This window comes from Stegostoma tigrinum, chromosome 6 (assembly GCF_030684315.1).
Source record: "Stegostoma tigrinum isolate sSteTig4 chromosome 6, sSteTig4.hap1, whole genome shotgun sequence".
NCBI classification, from domain to species: domain Eukaryota; kingdom Metazoa; phylum Chordata; class Chondrichthyes; order Orectolobiformes; family Stegostomatidae; genus Stegostoma; species Stegostoma tigrinum.
In genome coordinates, this window is record NC_081359.1 from 80,571,108 (window position 1) to 80,597,953 (window position 26,846).

At 42.4% G+C, this 26,846-nt stretch overlaps 1 protein-coding gene across 1 annotated transcript; it reads left to right on the forward strand.

Moving 5' to 3' along the window:
* LOC125453037 (mesenteric estrogen-dependent adipogenesis protein-like) lies at window positions 1–26,476 on the forward strand. Its single transcript, XM_048532082.2, has 5 exons — window positions 1–2,436; window positions 11,709–11,818; window positions 15,759–15,871; window positions 22,061–22,337; window positions 24,271–26,476. The coding sequence occupies exons 1-5, from the start codon at window positions 2,192–2,194 to the stop codon at window positions 24,423–24,425; spliced, it is 900 nt and encodes a 299-aa protein (XP_048388039.1). The 5' UTR covers window positions 1–2,191; the 3' UTR covers window positions 24,426–26,476.
* The last annotated feature ends 370 nt before the right edge of the window (window positions 26,477–26,846 follow it).

A 26,846-nucleotide genomic window follows, 5' to 3' on the forward strand; every position in this document is an offset into this window, starting at 1 on the left:
TCCTAGATTAAAATCATAGAACCTCCATTCTAAAAAAACTGTGGGTATACATACACCATACAGTCTGCATTGGTTGAAGATGATGGCTCAGTACCTCCTCTTGAGGACAACTAGACTTAGGCTGAGACTTAGTTCTTCTGGTCCCATACAGGACAATGGGCAAACAAACTCTGTCACCACTCCCAACCCATTGCAACCTCTTTCACTTCAGCTCACATAATGTTCCAGTCTTGAACATCTTAGTTAAATGTATTTTGCTGGATCTTCTTTGGCCAGCTCAATTTCCCAATTTAAACTGCTGTTGTCCATTCTACTGCCATTCTGCCAAAGTGTATATCTGGGATGCAAAATTCGATTCCTGCCAGTCTCAATTATTTCTCAGTCATAATGTCCCATTAGGCATCTCTGATTGGTCCTCAGTGCCACTTCCTGTGGTAATAATAACTCTCCATGTATTGCACAGGACCTTCCGTACCACAGGTGAAAGACATCCATCTTATGTCATGCTTTTGCTGCTCAGCCTGTTGCTCAATGGAGATGAGGAGCCTTGTTGCTGTACAGTCATCATTGCCTTGGTCTTCCCATGGCTGATGTGTAGACCAACCTTAGCAGTGCTACTCTCAAGGCTGCTGGTCATGTCTTGGAACACGTGAAATTTTTCAACGACTCTTGTTATCAACGTCACTGATTTTGAAAGGGCTTTCAAGCATCCATCAGCAGTCTCTCTGGCACATCACAATGACATCCCATATTAATATCTTCACAGTCTTACACTGCCACATTCAGTTGCTATGTCCCAACCAGCATGGGCATCAGACACTCCCTCAACGTCATCACAGGAGTGCACAAGGGTGCAAACTCTTCCCATTCCTTTTCCTCATGGCTTTTGATTTCATTTTGAGGGAGACCAGGGTGCATTCAGACTTTGACATCCCATGGCAACAGCACCAGTTGACGGACCTAGATTTTGCAGACAACATCTCCTTGCTGGCAATTAGCAATGACCTTCCTCGCGATACCCACATCCTGTGAATGAATTTAGAGAAAGACCTGCCATGTTGCCCCCCCCACAACTGTTATAAAATTTCCAAGGTAAATGTGTGCAATGCCACAGGAGATTTGTTAAATCATTTTATACAGTGGAGTATATTTTCACTTTCAGTTCTGAGGGTCACCAGACCTGAAATATTAACTCTGATTTTTTTTCTTCACAAATGCTGCCAGACCTGCTGAGCTTTTCCAGCAACTTCTGTTTTTGTTCCTGATTTACAGCATCCGCAGTTCTTTCAGTTTTTCATATTTTCAATTTGCTGATCAGTTGGTTTCTATGAAGGTCAATGCCTCATCATAAAGTTCAAATGCAGCCTGGCTTTTGCACTTTTGGAGGTACAATGAAATAAGGCATTATCTATAAATAACTGACGAAATATTAGGAAGGTGTTCACGTGTCTGTGCGAATCGGTCAGACGGGACGCTTTCAAAATGACCTACAACAATTGTTACTTTCACTGATTGCCGAAGTTGACTGGATTGTTGAACGTCGATTTACTAACAGTTGCTTTCCATCTAACTTGCCACTCGATGTGGCAGATACATGACATTCATTCTGGGAGAATGATGTGTTAATTGTATAGCGAATTCGGTTCATTTTCCTCACGATAATTAACTAATCATTGCAGTTTACTGCTGCAGTTAAGATTCATCCGTAAGCAGTCGAGTGAAACAAAGCGTGGACTGCTCTCTGATGAAGGGTCTAGGCCCGAAACGTCAGCTTTTGTGCTCCTGAGATGCTGCTTGGCCTGCTGTACTCATCCAGCTTCACACTTGGTTATCGTGGACTGCAAATGGGGGAAGTTGTGCAACATTTCTTCTTGGCCCTTCCCTCAAGCAAATACAGCTGCAGTATCTCGAGTTGAGAAAACACCCTGACTGCCTGTCAGCCAGCCAGAAACCGCTTGGTCTGGTTCTACAGGCAGCTCTGTTCAAAGGTAGTCCGGGCGTTGGGTGTTTAACTTGGGACTGATGACTCATTTGCACTCACCTCTACAGTGCGTTTAAGGAGCAGGATAAAGGCTCATTTTGATCATACTCTCGTTTTATCAGCTAATATCGCCAGGCGTTAGTTTTTCTTCCACAACACTGATCGTTTGTGTGGCCCGTGGAGATCCTGTATTTCGTTCTGGGTGTGGACATGTCTGCGGACTGCCCCCAGCCTCTAGCAGTGAGGGACTCTCCTAACTTTCTGCCCGGGACCTCCATGTGCTGTGAGATTGCGGTGCTCCCTTTGGAACTTCTGCTCAGTTTACAGCGATCACACTTCCACGTGGTGGGCAATAACATTCAGATCGTCCAGCGACCAGGAGCCGGTTACAATGTGATCTCCAATGGCCAAGTCAAGGCGGAGCGGCAGTGGAACCTGACAGAATGCATACAGAGGTAAGAGCCTGCAGCAAAGTGTTAAAATGGCGAGTTAGGACAACTCCCACTCACCAGCAGTCAGAATGGTAGGGACCAAATCTAGACAACCCCGATGTTTTATTCTAATATTCTGTTGGTGGTTTTGAGCTGCTTCTACCGTCGAGCCTTTACTTAATCATTTATGTGAATAATTTCAACGTTATCTCAGCTGTGACAATTTGATCAAATTTTTGTCCCATTATTTTTCTGTGAGTATGTGAGATTGTATCAATTAAGCTAAGCTGATAGTATGGGGTCGGCTGTGGTCCATTGTACCCGGTGTGGCTTCCTCTACATTGGGGAAACCAAGCGGAGGCTTGGGGACCGCTTTGCAGAACACCTCCGCTCGGTTCGCAATAAACAACTGCACCTCCCAGTCGCGAACCATTTCCACTCCCCCTCCCATTCTTCAGATGACATGTCCATCATGGGCCTCCTGCGGTGCCACAATGATGCCACCCGAAGGTTGCAGGAACAGCAACTCATATTCCGCCTGGGAACCCTGCAGCCTAATGGTATCAATGTGGACTTCACAAGCTTCAAAATCTCCCCTTCCCCCACTGCATCCCAAAACCAGCCCAGTTCTTCCCCTCCCTCCACTGCATCACAAAACCAGCCCAGCTCGTCCCCTCCTCCCACTGCATCCCAAAACCAGCCCAGCCTGTCTCTGCTTCCCTAACCTGTTCTTCCTCTCACCCATCCCTTCCTCCCACCTCAAGCCGCACCTCCATTTCCTACCTACCACCTCATCCCGCCTCCTTGACCTGTCCATCTTCCCTGGACTGACCTATCCCCTCCCTACGTCCTCATCTATACTCTCCTCTCTACCTATCTTGTTTTCTCTCCATCTTCGGTCCACCTCCCCCTCTCTCCCTATTTATTCCAGAACCCTCACCCCATCCCCCTCTCTGATGAAGGGTCTAGGCCCGAAACGTCAGCTTTTGTGCTCCTGAGATGCTGCTTGGCCTGCTGTGTTCATCCAGCTCCAAACTTTGTTATCTAAGCTGATAGTATGACTTGAAGAGTTGCACCAATATATGCCATCGTACTGATAATCAACAACACTGGCAGTTTGACATTTCTGTGAATTTAAAGGAAATTATACAGAAGGACAATTGGTTACTCTTCATAAGAATTCATAGTAAAAAGGTCCTTCATTCTATCAGGCTAGTTTCTTCAAGTGGACATTCCTTTATTTGTTCAATGCCTTAAGGTGAATAACAACAAGTGATAATTCCAAGCTGAGAAACCTCAGCTGTCAGCAATGAGACAGCTGAACGTGAGCTCAATAATGGAACACAAAACTGAGGTAACCAGGGATACGGTTGTCTATGAAATATGGTGCTCCCTGTTTTTTCTCAAGTCAAAAGTTTAGTTTAACCCTAATCCTACTATCAATATGCAGGCACACATGGTTTACTGTCTAAGGCATATATTTGTACAGTCAAAATTTCATTGTGCATGCTATAATAATGGGTACATTACAGGACTAGTAATCCAGAGGTCTGGACTAGTGATTCAGTAATTTGAGTTCGAGATATGCCATTGTGGGTTAAAAAATCTTAAATTTTATTAATTTATAAAAAAAAGCCTGGAACTAAAAGTCAGTGTCAGTAACGGTTCCCATTGCAACTAAGGATTGCTCTACAAACCTAGTTCATTCACTGATATACTTTATCATTATCTGCTATCCTTATCTGGTCTGACCAACCTATGATTCTAAATTTACTAAAAACAGTTAACTCCTAACTGCCTTCTGTAATAACCAAGTAAAACACTGAGCTATATTCAGAAAGTTAGTTCACGACCATCTTCTCACTGTCTTTTGGGAAATTAGATATAGCCAATAATTGCTGACTCTGTCATTGATGTTACACATTGTATTAATGAGTTAAAAAAAGGGAGTAAATGGTTTAGTATCACTCGGGCTACATGCTCATTGTAAAGCAATGTTTTATAGATACCAATATCTCCCACAGTCTAAAACTTTATGGATGGAGTAACATTCCTCCATAATCTTTTCACTGAATTACGAGCATCACAATTCCTTGTAGTTTTTCATTCATATACTGTAATTCTTCAATATGCTGTTGGCGGGGGGCGGGGGGGGGGGGGTGTTGGGGTGATGTGGCTGCCTTTCTGTCTCTACCCCAGTCAGCATGGAAAGTTCTGGGTCAGCCTTCCTGACTCATTGCCCTTAAGTGGACAAGTAGTGACTACTTGATTTAATCTTGATGAGGCCAAGTATGTCACTGTGTAGCTTGCATGATGATTAAAATTGTGTGCTATATTCTCCTTTGAGGTGAACTCTGTGCACAGCAACAATTTCCCAAACCAGAAGGCAGTGCTGGTAATGGTGTCTGCATGGCGATAGGCATGTGCAGATCACAGATTAGAGAAAGCTGTATGGATGCCCATTGGACGTTGAAATAGGTCATCCATTCAGTAGTTATGATGAAACGACAGTGCTTGCGTATGCTTCAGCCTTGTCTTTTGCACTGATGTGCTCTGCTTTATAGTCATCATGGAAATTTTGTGGAGCTTTATCCTCCTGTTAATTGTTTAATTGTCCACTACCATACACAACTGGTTGTGTCATGACTTCAGTGCTTGGGTCTAATCTGTTGAGCGTGGGGTTGCTTATCCCTGTTTAATGCTTCTGGAGGGTGACTGTTAGAGGATAATAGTTTGAGGGTGAAGATGAGCATGATTGCTCATAGAGAATGAGTGGAATTTTAAGTTGTATTCGCTAGGAAAGTCACAACATGGGGCTTGGCACCCAACGGAGCTGTGCCGCTCCCTTTCCTGGCTTGCTATGGTACTGGATTATTTTGATACAGAATCTCCACTTCGGAGGAACAACTGTTCTGCTGCTGACTTCCTCAGGTACTTCCATCCTCATCTCGTTCGTTAGAGGGGCAGTCCTCTTGCTTCCATTCATTCAGCTCTTTTCTCATCACTGAAAACTGTGGACTGTTCCAGATTCATGTAAAAATACTCCCTGTTTATTTTAGAATCATAGAATGTCTGCAGTGCAGAAAGAGGCCAGTGGTCCACCAAGTCTGCACCAAACCTCCGAAGAATACCTCACCTGGACCTCTATCCTTTCCCTGTATTTCTCATGGCTAATCCACTTAACATGCACATCCCTGGATGCTACAGACAATTTATCATGGCCACCTGCACACCTTTGGACTTTGTGTGAAAACTGAAGGAAGAACACGGGGAAAACGTGTAAACACACAGACTGTCACTCAAGGCTGGAATTGAACCTCGATCCCGAACACTGTGAGGCAGCAGTGCTAAGCACAGAGCCACAATGCCACCATCTACTGCAAACTGTCTTCTTGAACCCTTCTCCCTGATTTCTTCATTCTCACCTCAAACAGCCAGGAAGAGGTGCTCATGGATTTCTTTCTTAACATCCGTTCAACTGCATTTGTCGTTTGTCTCTCTTTTCTGAATTCACTGATTTACCTGCTTTGAGATTGGCTCCTGATTGAGCTTGATTCCTTTTTACTTTCTCTCCAATTGTTCCTCCTCCGAACTCAAGTTGTCGTTGAGGCTCAATTCCAACTGATTTAGATGTATACTACTGATCAACTAACTTCTCATGGCAGCTTCTATTGTTAAAGATTCTCTGTCCTCAGATTCTGTCGCTCCCTCCTTCCAATTTGCCTTCTTGACCCCTTTCGTCAAAGTAACGGACCCTTGACTCCTCCATCCTTGAAAGTGACCACTACCAAACTCCTCATTTTTCATCTTCATTTTCCTCCTCAAATTCATACACAGCTTTCCAAGAATGTTTGAATTTCTGTCATCAGGTTTTGGGATAAACAGAAATTTCATCCAATTAATTCTTGGGAAATGAAATCATTGTCTTCAGCCCCTGACACAACCTGCAGTTTCCCATCAACGTTCATTATCTAATCCTGGTCTCTTGAGTATCCTCTCCCTGGTGATTACCTGAGGCAGAACCAAGTAGTTTGTAGCCTTGGTGTCATATTTGACTGAATTAAGCATTCAACCACTTATCTGCACCATGACACTTAAACCACCTGTTTTAACTTCTATAACATTGCCTGCCTCCAATAAAAGCAAAATATTGCAGATGCTGAAAATCTGAAATGAACAATGAGAATGCTGGAAAAACTCAGCAGGTCTGGCAACATCTGTTGAGAGAGAAAGTGTAATGTTTCGTGTCTGGTATGACTCTTCTTCAGAACTGCCTACCTCCACCTATGCCTCATTGTTTCTTTTGCTGTAACATTGTTAATGCCCCTTTTACCTCTAAACCTGCCTCTTCAAATATGCTGGTCGCCTACATTCTACACTGTGTAAACTTGAAGTTATCCAAAACGCTGCCAAATATGGCCTAATTTAATATATGTACTTCACCCATCATCCTTGTAACCTACATTAGATTTTGTTTAAACAGCATCCCTATTTTAAAAGTTTCATCTTTTATATTCAGATCCTTCAATCGCCTGGCTCCTTCCCATCTGTGCAATCTCCTCCAGCTTTATAACCTTCAAATGTCATTTAATCCTGGCCTTTTAAATGCCCACAATTTTAATTACTAGTGATGGAGACATCAGGGCCCTAGGCTCTGAAATTCCTTCTCTAACCTCTCTACTTTCCCACCTCAGTTTTCACCTTTAAAACATTCCACTGTTAGATAAGTGTTCCTGGTATTGGGGGTAATATATAAGCCTGGATAGAAGATTGACTAACTAATCGAAAACAGAGTTTGGATAAAAGTGAACATTTTCAGGGTGGCAATCTGTAACTAGTGGTATACCACAGGGATTAGTGCTGGTGCCACATTTATTTGCAATATATACTTAAGCCTTGGATGAGGAAAGTTAATGTACTATTGCTAGGTTTGAAGGCAGGATAATTAAGTAGGAAAGCAACTAGTAAGAATGGTACAAAAAATTTGCAGAGGGATACAGACCAGTTTAGTGCAAAAACTTGACAGATGGAGTGTAGTGTGAGGATATAAATTTTGGTAGGAAGAATAAAGAAGCTGGATATTCTTTAAATGGAGAAAGCTGTACCACAAAGGGATTTGGGAGTCCTTGTGCATAAACTACAAAAGTCTGGCAAGTTCAGTGTTTAATAGAAAATGCAAGTGGATTGTTAGCTTTTGTCTTAGAAAGATTGAAAATAAAAAGAGAGCAGTCTATCCAAAATTATGCAGGCACTAGTTAGACCACACTTAGAATCCTGGGAACAATTTTGATCCCCTTCACAAAGGAAAGATATACTGGCATTGGAGCTGTCCAGAGGGGTTACTAGGTTAACCATGGGTATGGAGGGTTTTCTAATCGGGAGTTGTTTGGTAGTTTGGGGAATTGTACTGTGTACTGTGGGAATTTAGAAGAATGAGAGGTGACCTTATTGAAACATAAGATTCTGAGGGGATTTGACAGTTAGAAGTGGACTGTTTGTTACCCTTGTGGGAATGTTTTGGTCCAGTCGGCATAATCTGAGTGACGGATTGCACATTTAAGACAAAGATGAGATGAAATTTCTTCTTTCAGATGGTTATGAATCAGTGTAACAGGTGTAGAGGTTGGGTTGTTAAGTATATTCAGTGCTGAGATAGTCAGATTTTTAATCAGTAAGGGAACCAAGGGTTAAGGGAATAGGATAGGAAAGTGATTTGAGAATTATTAGGTCAGCCATGGTCTCAATGAATGATGGCACAGACTTCATGGGCTGAATGGCCTATTTCAGCTTCTATGTCTTATGGCCCTAAAAACCTATCCCTTTATCCACGTTTTTGGTCATTTCTCCAATATCTCATTCAGTAGCCTAGTGTCATTTTTTCTATAATGCCTTTGTGAATGTTTCATTATATTAAAGGCACTTTAAAGACACAGCAGTTATCACTAGCATAGGTGATCTTTTGAGACCTGGTTGCTAGCAGGTAATTTACAGACACATTGAATGGGTTCAGGGCTAGCATTGACCCTCATGCTATCAGTTGGCCAGTCTTCTCCATGCACTTATCCTTTGTCCAAGGCAAACTCCAAATCATCTGTATTATCTGACTCTCTGAGTCAAAGCATAGGAACAGACCCTTCGGCCTAGCAAACCTGCACTGACACATGATACCTGTATAAACTATAAAGCTTTTATCTCTACATCTTCCACATCCTGATATTCCCTGCCTAACCATGTATCTGTCAAGATGCCTCCAGAAAGAATGAAATTCAGATGGTCAAGAGAAAGCTTGACCAAAGTGGCAGATTTTAGAAGGATACTGGAGGAGAATAGGATTCTGCAATTTAGTTCCCAAAGTGCCCAAGCTACTTGTCCTCAGCTAGAAATGAAAGGCTGTCAATTATCTGTAACATGTTCTGTTGCATTGAGGAATGTGTATTGTTGAAATCAAATGACGCTTGACAGTCATTTTAAACTGAACAGACTACATTGAGAAAGCAAACGCACTGCTTGCAGATACCGACACTTACCAACAGGTGGCGATAGACCTGACCCCACAACTAGAGAACCGAATCACAGCCTTACTCAAAAAACTTCAAAAATCTGGAGAATTAAACAAGAGAGACTTCCAAAAAATGAAACCAGATGTATCTGACACACCACGCTTCTACGGACTACCAAAAATTCACAAACCTGGAGCCCCCCCTCAGACCCATAGTGTCGCTACCTGGAACACCAACCTACAGATTAGCCAAGGAACTACACCAAAGACTAAAACACCTAGTAGAAGAGTCCTACCACTCCATTCACTCCACCCAAGAATTCCTGAACACCATCAAAGACACCAAGATGGAAAAGGATGAAATAATGGTCTCCTTTGACGTAACAGCCCTGTTCACATCCATCAACATCAACCTGGCCAAAGAAACACTGACTACACTATTAGAAGAACCGAAGACACATACGCCAGACACCACCAACCTCATCAGGAAGGACAACATCAACAAGTTAGTGGACCTATGCCTCACCGACCACTTCACTTTCAACAACAAAACCTACAGACAAACCAACGGTGTACCCATGGGATCTCCGATATCAGGGTTCTTAGCAGAGGCAGTAATGCAGAGACTGGAACAAACAGCTCTGCCAATCCACCAACCCAAACTTTGGGTCCGCTATGTGGATGACACCTTTGTCATCACTAAACAAAACAAGTTAGAGGAAACCTTCAAGACCATCAATAATACCCTTTACTGGCATAACATTCACAAAAGAGGAGGAAAGCAACAACAAACTGCCATTCCTACATCTCACAGTAGAGCGAACAGCCAATGGGGAACTTCAAACCAGCGTCAACAGGAAAACAACACATACGGACTAAATACTGAACTACAGGAGCAACCATCCCAACACCCACAAACGAAGCTGCATTAGAACATTATTCCAACGAGCCACCACACACTGCAGCACAGAGGAACTACACAGAGCAGAAGAAAATCACACATACAGTGTAATCAAAAAGAATGGGTACCCTATGAACACAGTCTGCCAATTCCTCAGCAATAAACCCAAACAAACAGACAAAACGAGCTCAGAAACCATAACCACTCTTCCCTATATCAAAGACATTTCCGAAATGACTGCCAGACTACTCGGACCTCTTGGCATCAGGGTAGCCCACAAACCCACCAACACACTAAAACAGCAGCTAATGAACTTAAAAGACCCTATACAGACAACAAACGTCATCTACAAAATACCTTGCAAGAACTGTGACAAACACTACATTGGACAAACTGGCAGAAAGCTAGCCACCAGGATACATGAACATCAGCTAGCCACAAAACGACATGACCCACTATCACTCGTATCCTTACATACAGATATGGAAGGACACCACTTTGATTGGGACAACACATCCATCCTAGGACAAGCCAAACAGAGACATGCACCAGAATTCCTAGAAGCATGGCATTCCAACCGGAACTCCATCAACAAACACATTGATTTGGAGCCAATCTACCACCCCCTGAGAAAAAGAATAGGAAGTGACATCACCAACGCAGGACATGACATCACCAACCCAAGGAAACCTAACCAGATAAATAGAAAGCGGGACATAACACCAGCGCTTCGTCGGAGGCTCACTGATGATGTTACCTAGAATGGTGACGAAACATCTGAAAACTAACCTTCCAGCTCAGCGAGCAAACTCACATCCACTGCACTGCACTACGATTCTAACAGGAGTGAAGTGCTGGTAATCGAGCTGCAGTATTCCACAAACCGTGCAATTCGCATAAATGTTTTGATTCAACCACTGAAATGGAAATATAGAAACAAAGAAAGTATGTGTCCGATTAGGCCATTCAGCCCCTTGAGTCTGCTGTGTCATTCATTGTGGTCATGGTTGATCATCCAACTCAATACCCCAAATAGCCAAATTGTTTCCTTTTGTTAGTGCTATCCAGGAGAAAAGAGACACTCACCAGACTTCTTTAAGAAACGCTTTCTTATTAAAAACGTATTCTCCAAACAAATGGCAAAACTGGTCAATAACTCAATTGCTATTTGATGATTAAACTATGTCCTCCAAATCCCAAACAAACACATTCACACAACAAAACAAGACAACACAGCTCTGAAAAAACATTTTTTTTAAGACAACGGTCTGAACTCAAATTATAAAAATGGGATGATTTCTCATGATTCTGCAGGTTTCCTGTTGGTGAGATTGAAATGTTGTCCACTGCTGACTGGAAAATTTTCAGACCAGACTTCAGTTCAAATAGAAAATCAGCTAGACATACATCTTTGATTGGAAGTAACAGTTGAGCATTCAGGGCTTATGAGATGGTTAGGAATACTGATAGATGAAACTTTCTTGGGTTCTGAGAAATGTTTCACTGCATGACAGATCTATGCAGTTTGTCCTGCTGAATTTTCAGGAGTGAGAATCTTGCCTGTACACACAATGGAGGGCATTCTCGTTCTATTGTTGCACCTTGAATTCCAGAACAATGTTGCTATGCGATCTTCAACACAGAGGCCTTATCTCTCTTAAAAGAGTTGCTTGTTTCTTTTTGAAAGTTTTTTGACTTGTCAGAAATCAGCAAATAAGTCTCAGCCCACTGTCCAACTGTCGAATCATTCCAATAAATCACACATCTCTCCAAAACCTTGGTAAACCCTTTTAAATCTTGAATGTCCAACAGCTCAATTTTCTAGTTTCTCATGGTCTTTAAATATGTATTTCCACCAACTTGTTGCCAATTCCAATTTTTTCTTTTTACTTCCAGGAAAGTTACTGTCACATCTCTCAAGAAATACAGAAATCTTCAAGAGACTATATTAAGTAAACCAATGGTCTTTCTTACTAGTATTAAGCCCCCTGAAGTTTCTAAAAAAGGTATGTTTGTCACAGCTGTATTTTTCCTTGATATTTTCTGTGTTTATTTTTACCTTGTGTACTACAATTGATATTTTCTCTGATATTGGCGCTTTTAGAGAGAAGTGAAAAGCATAAAGCCACAACATTGCAAATGTATTGATTACAAATGAGCATTACATTGATATTGCACCCCAGCTAAGTTGTGCACTGAGATGCTGCATTGTGAATGAGTGTAATCAGATTCAGACTCAGTTTGAGTGCACCTCTATCACTAAGAGCGGAATTATCAATTTTCCAAGTGAGAAATAGATTTGATGATCGTCATATATAAATGATCGTCATTTTTGTCATTGATATTAATGATTTGGAAATGAATATAGGATGCATGGTTCGTAAGCTTGCAGATGACATCAAAATAGTGTTGTGGACAGTGAAGAAGATTATCTCAGACTACAACTAAACCTTGATCAGATGGGCCAGTGGGCTGAAGAGTGGCAGATGGAATTTAATTTAGCTAAATGTGGGGTGTTGCATTTTGGCAAAGCAAACCAGGGCAGGGTGTACATAGTTAATTAGAATTAGAGATAACACAGTATGGAGCGGGAGGAGCACAGCAGGCCAGGCAGCATCAGAGGAGCAGGAAAGTTGGCATTTCAGAAATTTCTGAAGAAGGCTCCCAACCTGAAACGTCAACTTTCCTGCGCCTCTGATGCTGCCTGGCCCACTATGTTCCTGCAGTACCACACTGTTATCTCTGACTCCAGCATTGGCACTTCTTACAATCTCTAACTAGAATTAGAATTAGCTTTATTGTCACATCTCTTCAAATGAGTACAGTGAAAAGTTTACATTTCACCACTTATGGTACCATCTTACGTACAAAGGTACCTAGATACAGATTCTTAAATACAAATTCTTAGGGGAAAAAGTTTAGAAAAATAAAGAATTTAAAAAATCAAGCAATACAGATCATCAGAACAAATTAGAAAATATAGAAATAAATAGCTCAGAATAATAATCCTTACAACCCACGGTGGTACCTTGTCTGTAGTCCATGCCAGGCATTGGCCTCAGACCGTACCAAGCTTCACCTTGAGGCTCTCGAGGCTGGGAGACTGCACTGGAATCATTGTGAGGCTGGAAGTCCATGCTGAGGCCACACCAGGCTGCCAATACACCACCAGGCCAGGCCGCCAAGAGACCGTCATGCCAGGCCGAGATGACACCATGCCGAGCTGAGGGATCGCCGCATCATGTCCATACTGAGGCTGAGAGTCTGAGTCTAAACTGAAGCCAGGAATTCAGGACATCAGTAGTGGGGAGCACTGCGAAACACAGAGACCAAAGGGTGGAAGTGCACAGTTACTTGATAGTGGAGTCACAGGCAGACAGGGTTGGTGAAGAAGGCATTTTGGCACACTTGCCTACATTGGTCAGAATATTGAGTATAGGAGTTGGAACATCATGTTGTGGCCGTACAGAACACTGGTGAGGCCACTTCTAGAATACTGCATATAATACTGGTAAACCTCCTGTAAGAAAGATGTTGTTAAACCTGAGAGGGTGCAGAAAAGATTTACAAGGATGTTGCTGGGACTGAAGATGTTGAGTTATAGGGAGAAGCTGCATAGGCTGGGGCATTTTTCCCTGAAGTGTTGGAGCCTGAGGGGTTACCTAATAGAGGCTTATAAAATCATGAAGGCATGGATAGGGTGAATAGCCAAGGTCTTTGTCCTGGGGTGGAGGATCCCAAAACTAGAGGGCATTAGGTTTAAGATGAGAGGGGAAGGATTTGAAAGGAACCTGAGGGAAAACTTTTTCACACAGATGGTGGTGCATTTATGGAACGAGCTGCCAGAGGAAGTGGTGGAGGCTGGTACAATTATAACATTTAAAAGGCATCTGATTGGGAATATGAAATGGAAACATTTAGAGGGATATGAACCAAATGCTGGCAAATGGTACTAGCTCCAATTGGGATAGCTGGTTGGCGTGGACGGGAAGGGTTTGTTTTACACAAAGGGTGGCTTGTGTGTGGAATGAACTTCTCGAGGAAGTGATAGACATGGGTTCAAGCACAACAGTCACAAGACATTTGGAGAAGTACATGAATAAGAAATGTACAGAGGGCTATGGGCCCAAGTGCAGGCAGGTGAGACTAATTTAGTATAGTGTGTAGCTGGATGAACACAGCAGGCCAAGCAGCAGCTCAGGAGCACAAAAGCTGATGTTTTGGGCCTAGACCCTTCATCAGAGAGGGGGATGGGGAGAGGGTTCTGAAATAAATAGGGAGAGAGGGGGGAGGAGGACTGAAGATGGAGAGAGGAGAAGATAGGTGGAGAGGAGAGTATGGGTGGGGAGGTAGGCAAGGGATAGGTCAGTCCGGGGAGGACGGACAGGTCAAGGAGGCAGGATGAGGTTGGTAGGTGGGAAATGGAGGTGCGGCTTGAGGTGGGAGGAGGGGATAGGTGAGAGGAAGAACAGGTTAGGGAGGCGGGGACGAGTTGGGCTAGTTTAGTGATGCAGTGGGGGGAGGGGACGAGCTGGGCTGGTTTTGGGATGCAGTGGGGGAGGGGGAGATTTTGAAGCTTGTGAAGTCCACATTGGTACCATTGGGCTGCATGGTACAGACAAAGGGGTTGGCCATGGGTACCCGCATTGGCCCTAGCTATGCCTGCCTCTTTGTAGGTTACGTGGATTAGTCCCTCTTCCACACCTGCACTGGCCCCAAACCCCACCTCTTCCTCCGTTACACTGATGACTGTATCGGTGCCGCCTCTTGCTCCCAAGAGGAGCTTGAACAGTTCATCCACTTCACCAACATCTTCCACCCCAACCTCAAGTTCACCTGGGCCATCTCCAACACATCCCTCACCTTCCTGGATCTCTCTGTCTCCATCTCAGGCAACCAGCTAGAAACTGATGTCCACTTCAAGCCCACCGACTCCCACAGCTACCTAGAATACACCTCCTCCCACCCAGCCCCCTGCAAAAATTCCATTACTTATTCCCAATTCCTTCGCCTCCACCACATCTGCACCCAGGATGAGGCATTCCACACCCGCACATCCCAGATGTCTGCGTTCTTCAAGGACCGCAAATTCCCCCCGCAGTGGTCGAGAACGCCCTTGACCATGTCTCCCACATTTCCCGCAATACATCCCTCATACCCCACCCCTGCAATAACCGCCCTAAGAGAATCCCCCTCGTCTTCACATACCACCCCACCAACCTCCGGATACAACGCATCATCCTCTGACACTTCCGCCGTCTACAATCCGACCCCACTACCCAAGACATTTTTCCATCCCCACCCTTGTCTGCCTTCCAGAGAGACCACTCTCTCCGTGACTCCCTTGTACGCTCCACACTCCCCTCCAACCCCACCACACCCGGCACCTTCCCCTGCAACTGCAGGAAGTGCTACACCTGCCCCCACACCTCCTCCCTCACTCCCATTCCAGGCCCCAAGATGACTTTCCATATTAAGCAGATGTTCACCTGCACATCTGCCAATGTGGTGTACTGTATCCACTGTACCCGGTGTGGCCTCCTATACATTGGGGAAACCAAGCGGAGGCTTGGGGACCGCTTTGCAGAACACCTCCGTTTGGTTCGCAATAAACAACTACACCACCCAGTCGCAAACCATTTTATCGCCCCCCCTCCCTTTCCTTAGACGACATGTCCATCATGGGCCTCCTGTAGTGCCACAATGATACCACCCGAAGGTTGCAGGAACAGCAACTCTTATTCCGGTTGGGAACCCTGCAGCCCAGTGGAATCAATCAATCCACAGGCTAGTACGATGAAAAGACAGGACAAGAATGGGAAATCATGAACATAACAGTGCATTTTCTTACCGTCATGATGAAATTAATATGAAACTCATTAACTCTCTTGGACCCTGCCATCCTAAAATGGTGTTCAATATTTGTCTTGCTTTATCATTTTGCAGAAATGGCTTATGCCATCATAGTGAACACTCATCACTCCAAAATGAGGCAAGAGATTCAGGATAGTATGAACGATGTCACAGCATCAGAAATAGAGGCAAACTACATCCTCCAGGTAATTTCTATTCTGTTGGAGATGTCCTAATGCTACTTTTTTTAGGCATCCCAAAATACCTGAGCCAGGTGGGGTGAGTGCTCAATCCAGTGAAGGGCAAGGGGCTGCTGTTGGTTAGGGAGGTTCCAAAAACTATCAGTTACAGTCACAGTCTATACACAGTCTAGTGACTTGGCTACAGTCAGTCAGCTACTTCAGGTGGTCATAGTCTGATCCAACTACAGACTAGGTAGTGGTCAGGGGTCGGTCCTATAGGGCTAGCACCAGCAGTCAGGGGAATCTCAAAGGGGCAGTCATGGAGTTGTAAAGTCAAAGGTCATTGGTCTGCTCAGTCATGACCAAGAACTATTTAACAAAGTTGGTTGTGGAGACAATACAGTCTTGGGGGCCCATGCATTGATTAATCAGGAATGTGCAAAGAGCTCCTTGCCACAGGGGTTTGGTATTGTCAATGGGTGCAATTGGGTGCAATGTTGAGGTATGTATAGAGATGAGATCAAGAACTGTGATGGGTTGGGGAGGTGAGTCAAGGTGTGAGGAGGGTACGCAGCACAGCACAGGAGGGCATGGCAGGTCACAGGACAAGAGAGTACTTGCCAGTGACCACCACTGTGACCTCCACATTGGAGAGATTAGGGGTTCAAGGTAGACATCAGTAAGATGTAGTATCGGGGTCATGGGGCATGGAGGAACATTGAGGTAAAGTTCAATGTAGTGCGTCTTACATGAGGGTGATGGATGGAAATGAGCTGTTGGGGCAGTGTAAGGTGAAAGGGAAAATGAGGGTTCTTGAGGGATGGGCGGGGGATCTGATGAGTAGCAGGAACCCCGTGTTGATGGTGTGCCCTGAGATCTGTGCTACCTGTCATTATCTGCTGTTCACCAGACACTAACTCAACTGGAAAATGATTGAGACAATGCCCAGGGTGGGCAGAGTCAGCATTAGTTTGATGGATGATTCACAGTTGCTGGATGCTGAGACATTTTAGGGACATATATAGGATATATGCACATGCAAACTGCAGCTACATTTAATTAGAAACCATTTAATTGCCCTTTTGCAATGCATGCAGAATAAAGTTAGTCAGGGTTCAAATACTGGTAAAAGATGACTTGTACCTTGTCGTTAGTGTTTGCAAATAGAATGTTGGCATCTCAATTATGCTCAAGTTCGCGGCAATAACTTTACAAAAGTGAATGCTGGCCTGTATAGTCTTGGTCATTCTGTTGGCATTTAGATTCACCGGGTCATGCAGCACAGAAACACACCTCACGGTTCAACCAGTCTGTGCTGAACGTAATCCCAAACTAAACCAGCCGTATCTGCCTGCTGCTGGCCCATATCCTTCCCTACCTTTCCTATTCATGTAACTGTCCAAATATCTCTTAAGTGTTATTTTGTACCCACATCTACCACTTCCTCAGGATGTTCATTCTACACGCAAACCACCCTCTGTGTAAATAATTTGACTCTTATGTCTTCTTTAAATCTCTGTCCTCTCACCTTAAAAATGTGCCTCCTAGACTTGAAATCTCCCATCCTAGAGAAAAGACAACTCTCATTAACTCTATCTATACCCCTCATTATTTTATAAACTTGTATCAAGTCGCCTCTCAACCTCCTGCACTCCAGTGAAAAAGGTCCCAGCCAATCCAGCCTTTCTTTATAACTTAAATCCTCCATACTGGGCAACATCCCGATAAATCTCTTCTGAATCTTCTCCAGCTTGAAAATATCCTTCCTATAACCAGACAACCAGAAGTGGACACGGTATTCCAGAAAAGGCCTCACCAATGTTCTGTACTGCCTCACCATGACTTCCCAGCTCCTATACTCAAAGGACTGAGAAATGGAGGCAAATATGCCAAACACCTTTTTAACCATCCGGTCTATATGTGACGCAAACTTCAAAGAATTATGTACCTGCATCTCGGTCCCTCTGATCTACAACACTACCCAAAGCCCTACCATTAATTGTATAAGTATTACCCCTTGTTTTTTGTACCAAAATGCAATACCTCACATTTATCCAGATTGAACTCCATCTGCCTTTTTTCAGTCGATTGACCCATTTGATCAAGACCCCTCTGTAATCTTAGAAAACCTTCTTCACTGTCTACTGTGCCACCAATTTCAGTATTGTCTGCAATCTTACTAACCGTGCATTCTGTATTCACATCCAAATCATTTATATAAATGGCAAACAAAAGAGGGCCCAGAACCGGTCCCTGTGGAACCAGTCCAAAAGCAACTCTCCACCATTACTCTGTCATCTGTCATCAATTTTGTATCCAACTGACATGCTCACCCTGAACCCAATGTGATCTAACTTTGCTAATTAGTCTACAGTATGGAACCTTGTCAAAGGCTTTGCTAAAACCCAAATAAACAATGTCTATTGCACTGCCATCATCAATCTTTTTAGTATCTTCCTCAAGAAGCTTAATCAAGTTTGTGAGACACGATTTTCCTGCACAAAACCACGTTGACTATCCTTAATCAATTTTTGCCTCTTTAAATGTGCATAATTACCAACAACAATTTACCCACAACTGAAGTTAAACTCTCAGGTCTGTGGTTCCCCGGTTTCTGCTTACAACCTTTCTTAAAGAAAAGTACAACATCAGCAACACTCCAGTCATCAGGCATCTCACCTATAATTATAGATGATGCAAATATTTCTGCAAGGGGTCTAAACATTTCCTCCCGTACTTCCCACAATATTCTGGGATACATTAGATCAGGTCCTGGAGATTTATCCACCTTTATATTCTCTGAGACCTCCTGAACCTCCTCTTCTGTAATGTGAACTGTTTTTAAAACATCAAAGTTTATTTCTCATCTTTCTCCACAGTAAAAACTGACATAAAATATTCATTTAGTATCTCTCCCATTCCCTGGGGTTTAACACAAGCACAACCTCCTTGATCTTTAAGAGGCCTTATCGTCTCTCTAGTCACCCTCTTGCTTTCAAAGTATTTGTAGAATCTCTTAGCCTTATCTGCCGATGCAATCTCATATCCCCTCTTTGCCTTCCTGATTTCTTTCTTAAGAATCCCCACTCTTTATATCGATTAAGAGATTCCATTGAACCAAGTTGTCTACAATCAACATAAGATTCCCTTCTATTCTTGACTAAAACCCCTGTATCTTTATTCATCCATTGTTCCTTAATCTTACCAGCCTTACCCTTCACTCTAACAGGAACAAAATGCCTCTGAGCTCTCATCATCACTCTCTTGAATGCCTCCCATTTGTCAGACATCCTGTTACCCGCAAACAGCCTACTCCAATCAACTTTTGAAAGTTCTTGTCCCATAACATTAAAATTTGCCTTAATCCAATTAAAAACTTTAAACTTTTATGGAAGGCTTATACTTTTCCATAACCATTTTGAAACTAATAGAGTTATGATTGCAAGACCCAAAGTGTTCCCCCACTTTTACTTCAGTCACCTACCCTGCCTTATTGCCCAAATGAAGGTCTCGTTTTGCTCCATGTATCGGTAAAGAAAATTGTCTTGAACACATTGGACAAATTCTTCACCATCCAAACCTTTAGCACTATAGTAGCGTCAGTCAATGTCTGGAAAACTAAAATCCTCCATTTTTACAAACTTAATGTGTTTACATATATCTGAAATCTCCCTACATACTTGTTTCTCAATTTCTCTCTTACTAATGGAGAGCCTATTGTACAATCCCACCAAAGTGATCTTTCCTTTCTTATTTGTAACTTCTACCCACATATTTTCACTCGATTTTTCAGAAATATCTTCCATAGTTACAGCAGTATGTATTCCTTAATCAAAAATATAATGCCATTTCCTTTCTTGCCTCCTTTTCTATGCCTCCAACAGCATATAAAACCTGGAACATTGAGCTGCCAGCCCGGTCCATCTCTCAGCCAAGTTTCCATAACAGCTATGATGTCCCAATCCCGTGTTCTTAAACATGCCCCGAGTTAATCAGTCTTTCCTGTAAGACCCTTTGCATTTAAATAAATGCAAGTTAGTTCTTCAGAGTTACTACATACTCTGGCTCTCTCTTGTCTTTCCTTTTGAATTGATGTGCTATCCCCACATCCAGAACCTTTCTCATCAATCCTTTGGCTTACACTGCCACTTAGAATTCCTCTAACCCCTTTCTCCATCGGAATAAAGTCTCTGTTAATGGAATGAGCAAATTTTCTTGCAAAGGTATTGGTTGTATTGTGGGAGCGAACTGCAGCCTTTAATTGTTTTGTGTGTGTTCACTTTTGTGGGCTGTAAATAAAAGTTCATGTTTCAATTTATCTGATTGTTAGCCTGTATATGATGTTCCGCTATGGGACAAAAACAGGATGTGGCTCGATAAGTGGGCATTAAGGAGTGGTGACTTAGAGAGGCTGGTCGGATGGGATGTGGTTAACAACAGTGAAACTGTGTGGCCTTCTGGTTAAGTAGCAACTAGGGTGAGAGAATGGGGTTGTGTGTGCAAGGGAGAGTCAGCCACGTTGGCAATGTGTCATGAGGGTGTGGCTTTGTGGCTGCTATTGCGTACTATTACTTTGTCAGTGATGGCCAATGCCACATTACTGACATGTGCCCAGGCATACTGTGGACTTTTAAGATGGCCTGGGTGCCAATGATTCCAGCCTTTCGTGAGATATACTGGTGGTGGCAAGTAATTCTGGAGTAGCAAGAGATTAGATGGGGCAGGAACTGGGTGAGAGGGCTACCACAGGGGCAAGGTAGATAGTTATTGAGGTGAGTTCGGAAAGATATGTTGAGAGAGCTTACAAGGCCTCAAGGAAAGAAACCTTCTATGAAACTCAACAAAACTGACAGTTTCCCCCCCAAAAAATTCAGCCTTATAGCACCTCATTTTACAACTCAGCACCTGTAACGGGAGACTTTGAGTCCACCAATCTTATTTTCAGGGTCTATTGTTACACTTTCCAAAAGTAAATACTTAATACATTTCAAGCAGTATAATAATCTGAGTCTCCCTTTGATCTCTAACAATCAAACTACACAGAGCTATTGTCAGACAGACTGCAGGACAGGTCACACGATCTTCCTGCATTTATCTTAAACACACGGTACCAAAATATAGTTATTTTTAAAAATCTCAGTTATACAACTGGGGAATGACATGTGTTTGGATGAGGTATTAAAATGATGAACCATCTTCCTCACTGAAATGGATGTTGAGATGCCCTGGTATTATTTTGAAAAATATCAAGTAGGTCATCCCTGGTGTCCTAACTAATATTTATTCCTCAATCCACAACTACAAGCATTGCAGTTTATGGGTTCTTGGAATGCACAAATTGGCAGCTTTGTTTCCTACACTTCAACTGTGAGACTGTCCTTCAAAAGTACTTAATTGGCTGGAATGTGATATGCTGTGACCATGAATTGTAATTAAAAAATGAAAGTCTTGTTTAAATGAGCCCATGCCAAATGTGTAACTTTCCTGTAAGAATTGGTAAGTTGCCCATGGTTAAGGGGAACTGTGTTGAATGTATGATCTCCATATTTTTGGGGCGAAAGCACTGCAAGTGTATAGCTCTGTAGTAGTATTGTATTTGGTTTCTATCAGTTGGAGCAGTCTTGACTCAGGATATTGTATAATTAGAGGACTCCATAATACGATAACCCTATAATGGAAGCTACAATCAAGGTAGAACTACATGCTAAGATAACAAGGTGTAGAGCTGGATGAACACAGCAGGCCAAGCAGCATCAGAGGAGCAGGAAAGCTGACGTTTTGGGCCTAGACACTTCTTCAGAAATGCTGTGTTCATCCAGCACTACATCTTGTTATCTCAGATTCTCTAGCATCTGCAGTTCCTACTATCTCTGAAACAATTTTAACCCCACTGCGAAGCCATTTCTGAAGAAGAGTCTAGGCCCAAAATGTCAGCTTTCCTGCTCCTCTGATGCTGCTTGGCCTGCTGTGCTCATCCAGCTCTACACCTTGTTACCTCAGATTCTCCAGCATCTGCAGTTCCTACTATCTCTGGAACTACATGCTAACTTTGTTTTGATTTAAATTGGTTCAGTAGGCTACACTGTAGGGATGCTTTGTGACATCAGTTTTCACTAATGCCCTGAAATTCTGGGTGCATTTTAAAACTTGGTTTCTAATTTGTACTTCTTATATGGAAATAATTAATATTTGTGATTTTCTTTGTATTGTTAGATCACTGTGCAAAAAGCAGTCCAGTCATTTTTCAGTATGAAAGAGGGATATAAGATGGATGGTCTTGGGTTGGATTTCACATGTGAGTTGAAATGTGATTCATTCGACTGTACGTCAAAGATCAAGGAACTAGACGGAAAGGTTCTAGACTTGTCTTGCCTAACAGAAGATGAGAAGTGCAAAGTGAAAAATTTACTGGATAATATGAGTGAGCCTAACATTCAAATCAACACAGCATCTGAGCAGAGTCCTGGGGAAGTTCCCTCACTTTGTGCAGGTATATACTTGTTTGTTTAATATTTGCTTTATCAGTGCTAAAGAAGATTTTTGCCTGCAATATTTTGGTAGGTGAATAAATAGCTTATTATTATTGAATCATCCTTTATTCAAATAACTGAATTCTCCCATTATGCCCACTCTGAACTTTTCTTGTCTGTGAGACCTACTTCCTGTCCCCCCAATCTTATTTCCACAAAGCTACCACAGTGCCAAGTGGCTCTCACCAAAATCAAAAAAGCTTCTAGTGAACCTGTGACATCCTTCTCAACCTCTCAAAATCTCACCATTGTTATTCAGCTGGGTGAGACTATGTTGTTTGCCTTGGCTATTTAGTCAGAGAACCATTTGCAATATTACTTGCTATTACACTTTTACCTTTAGTGTTCCCCAAGGAACTATCCTTAGTCTCCTCATGTTACTGATTTAACATGGCCCTGCAGATGGCCACATTGCCTGAAAGCAGATCATTAGGTTTTACACAACTCTTGCATTATTTTTGAATGATCAGACTGTTTACTTGGCACCTGACACAGAATGAACAGAAATTTCCTCTAATTAAATGTTGAGAAGACTGAATCTGTAAGTTTTAGCCCCCACTCCTAAACTCTAATTCCTCTCCATAATTCCATTCCTCTTGCAGCAACTGTCTAAGGCTAAATCAGACATATTTGACCCTAAGACGCACTTTCAACCTTATATTTGTAATCTGTATATATTATAAAGTTCAAGGGGCATGGGGGGATATGCAAGAAAATGGCAGTGAAGTAGAAGAGGAATCATGATCTCATTGAATGCTGGAACGGGCTTGAAGGGCTGAATGATCTACTCCTACTTTTATTTTCATGTGACCACTAAATTCAACTATTTTCACGTCTATTTCATCGACAAACTTTGCCCCTTGCTCAGCCAATCCATTGCTAAAACCCCTATTCATATCTCTGTAACTTTTTTATTTCAATGATCTCCTGGCTCATTTTTAAAATACCATCCTTAATAAACTCGAGGCCATCCAAAATGCTGTTTACCATGTATGAACTTGCAACAAGTCCTGCTCCACTATCACCCCTGTACGAAATGATCTATAGTCAAACTACTGCACAGTCAAGTACCATCTTGATCTAAAATTCTCATCCTTGTTTTCAAATCTCTCCATTGCTTGACACACCCTGTCATTACAATCTCCTGTAATTCTGCAATGTGTGGGTACAATGCTCCTATATCCCCGCTGTGCTGCATCAATTTTAATATCTCCACCATTGATATCTGTGCTTTTAGTTGTCTAGGCCCCATCAAAGCTCACAAAACAGTCCTTAAAACTCTGCGCTACACTATCTCACTTTCCTCCATTAAGACCAATACTTTGAATCTACCTTTTTAATCAAGCTTTTGGCGATCTGATTTATCTGCTTTTGTAGTTCAGTGTCATATTTTGTTTTAAAATGCTCCCTGAAGTGTCTAGGGATGTTATATAAGTTCTTCGTGTCATTGTGTTTTGAAATCCGTACTAACACTTCTGAGAAAAGCCAAGGCTTGCAAATTTTAAAAGAATGAACCGCCACAAGATTGAATGCATAGGATAAATATAATCACATCTTTTATAAAATATACGTGTAAAAAATTTAATCCTTATTTAGTACACTGGAACTTACACATGTTGGAGGCAGAAGAAGAGGGCAGGTGTGTGAATGCCAGAAATGATTTTGAATGATTTGTGATCAGAACTTGTTTTTGCTGGCTGACCCGTGTTTGAAGATGATACCAGTTCTGGATTGTGAGTTTTATGCTGTGGGTCTTCGTGTGATGGAGTAGGCTGATTTTTAGCCAGCAGATCTTTGGACAAATGGGGCACAGCCTCCCACAAAGTAGCTATCATTGAAGTATTTTGAAATTGTAAACATCCAAACTTAAATAATGTTTTCTTTTAAAAACAGGTTCATCTGAGAAAGAAGTGTTTAGTTCGTCTCAAGGACAATCATATGCCAAGAGGACATCTGTAAAGGAAAAGTCTTCAACACAGTACCCTGCAGTGAATGAGAAATCATATCTGCTGCAATTTACGCAAAACTTGCCCAGATATATAGAGTGAAGCTTTTAAAAAATGAAATCAGAATCTGAGTTTTTTAATTATAATGTGCCTTATTAATTTACAACATTTAAAAGACATCTGGATGGGTACGAGAATAGGAAGGTTTTAGAGGGATATGGGCCAAATGCTGACAATTGGGACTAGGTTAATTCAGAATATCTGGTCTGTTTCTGTGCTGTATGACTCTACGACTCCAATTACCTTGAATGAGTCTGAATTTGGGAACAGCGTATGAGCAGGATCTTTTTAAACTGTGTGGTTTTTGGAATAGCCAGGATTGTTATTCACATGTCTCCTGTAATCATTTTGTTTAGTATAGCTTGAGGAATTTATACCTCTGTTAGTTTACAAACTGATATTTGTAGTAATGGCATATCTTTCACCAATAACTACATTAACATCACGGGAAGACAAGTGTGCTATAACCATGATTTCTAATGGAGTAAGTTTTCAGCTTTGCTGCCTGAGCAGTGATCTGGTTGTGCAGATCACCCAGACTCTGTGGCACTTATTCAATTTTAATTCCACTGAAACCATAGATTATGTGAGGGATGAATGTTACAGTAGGTGAGCAATCTGTTTTGACAGATTACCACATCATGACAGACAAAAGAAAAACCCAGTTTTCACTTTGGATAAGAAAATGGTTTTAAATGGCATAACCAAACACATGGTAATAATGGGATTAGTCAAGAGACAATAAGGGGCTTTACAACTTCTAGTTTTGTGCTTCTTAGAAGCTGTACTCATTTTACCAGCCAAACATTGCTATACTAGGGAGAAGGAAAGATACTCCAAATATTGCATTCCAGCCACAACCTTGTTATTTAGCCACAACCTCACCTTTATGTACAGTGGCAAAAGTAGGTGCCAACTACACTGCACTGCAGTAACTCACCAAAGTAACCTTGCAAACCTGCAATCCTTACCTCCTCTAAGGACAAGAGCAGCAGATGCATGGGAACTGCGTTGATTCCTGGTTTGATGGTATTGGTGGAGTGGTACATTTGGGGCACTGTTGCTGATGGTGCACAGAGCCTCACTGATGCCCAATGTTGAGTTGCCAGCCCTGTTTGAAATCTATCCCATGTAGCATGCTGATAGTGTCACACAACATAATGGCACATATCCTCAATGTAAAACTGGAACGTCTGCTCCACAAGGACTCCTACAGATATTGTCATGGGTGGATACATCTGTAGAAGGCTGAGGGTGTGGTGTAATATGATTTTCCCTCTTGATGGTTTTAGGTCCTGTACCCAGTTTTCCAGTGATGCCCTTTATACTCAGCCAGCTGTGTCAATAGTGGCTGCCAAGCTGCTGATGGTAGACATTGAAGTCCCACACCCAGAATGCCTTCTGTGCCCTTGCCACCCTCAGTGATTCCTTCGACCAGTGCTCGACATAGAAGAATATAGATAAACATACAAAATTGGAGCTGAAGTAATCATTCGCTCACCGAACCTGTTTCTCCATTCAAAAATATAATCGCTCATTTGCTGCTGTTTTGAATTCCACAGTCTCATCCACTCTCAATAAGCCTTGATTCCCTTACCCAACAAGAATCTATCCATCTCTTTATTAAAAGTATTCAGTGGCCTTCCTCTACTGAATTCAAGCCAGAGATTTTTGATGTCTCACAGTTCTTGGAGAGAGAAAGTTTCTCCTCATCTCTGTCCTGAAAGGGTGATCCCTAGTTTTGAACCCTGCCCCCAGTTCAGGGCTCACCCACAAAAGGAAACACCCTTTCCCACCCACCTTATCATTCAGGATGTTATGCACTTCAATCAAGTCACCCCGAACTCTTCTAAACTTCAGTGAAAACAAGTCTAGTATTTCTATCTTTTCTCATGAGATAACCCACCCACTCCAGGTATCAACCTAGTAAATGTCCTCTGAACTGCTTTGGCGTGTTTACATCCATCCTTAAATAAGGAGACCAAAACTGCACACCATGCTTGAGATGTGATCCACCTATCCTTGTGTAACTCATACATAAGATTCTTACTTTTTGTACAAATTCTCTTGTAATAAAGGATACCATCCCATTAGCTGTCTTGATTATGTGCTGTATCTGCTTATTTACTTCTTATAACTCATGCACCAGAGCATCTGGATCCCCACTGCCCCCCCCCCCCCCCACTGTATCTTGCAATTCTGCAGCCACTTAAGAAATTTTTTTTTTCATCCTTCCTGCTAAAGTGAGCAACTTCACATTTTCTCACATTATATACCATTTGCCAGATCTTTGTCCCCTCACTCAACCTATCTATATCCACCTGCTTAAACTTCTACACATATGCTTTCCTATCTATCATGGTATTATCTGTGCATTTCTACCCCTTGTCTACGTCATTGATGTCAATTGTAAAACATTTAAGGCCCCAGTACAAACCCCTGCAGCACTCCAATCATCACATC

Excerpts from the sequence above, each read along its gene's own strand:
- LOC125453037 (XM_048532082.2), top strand. The coding sequence starts at position 2,192 with ATGTCTGCGGACTGCCCCCAGCCTCTAGCAGTGAGGGACTCTCCTAAC. Across the intron at positions 11,819-15,758 it reads CCCTGAAGTTTCTAAAAAAG|AAATGGCTTATGCCATCATA; the intron begins GTATGTTTGTCA and ends ATCATTTTGCAG. Across the intron at positions 15,872-22,060 it reads AGGCAAACTACATCCTCCAG|ATCACTGTGCAAAAAGCAGT; the intron begins GTAATTTCTATT and ends TTGTATTGTTAG.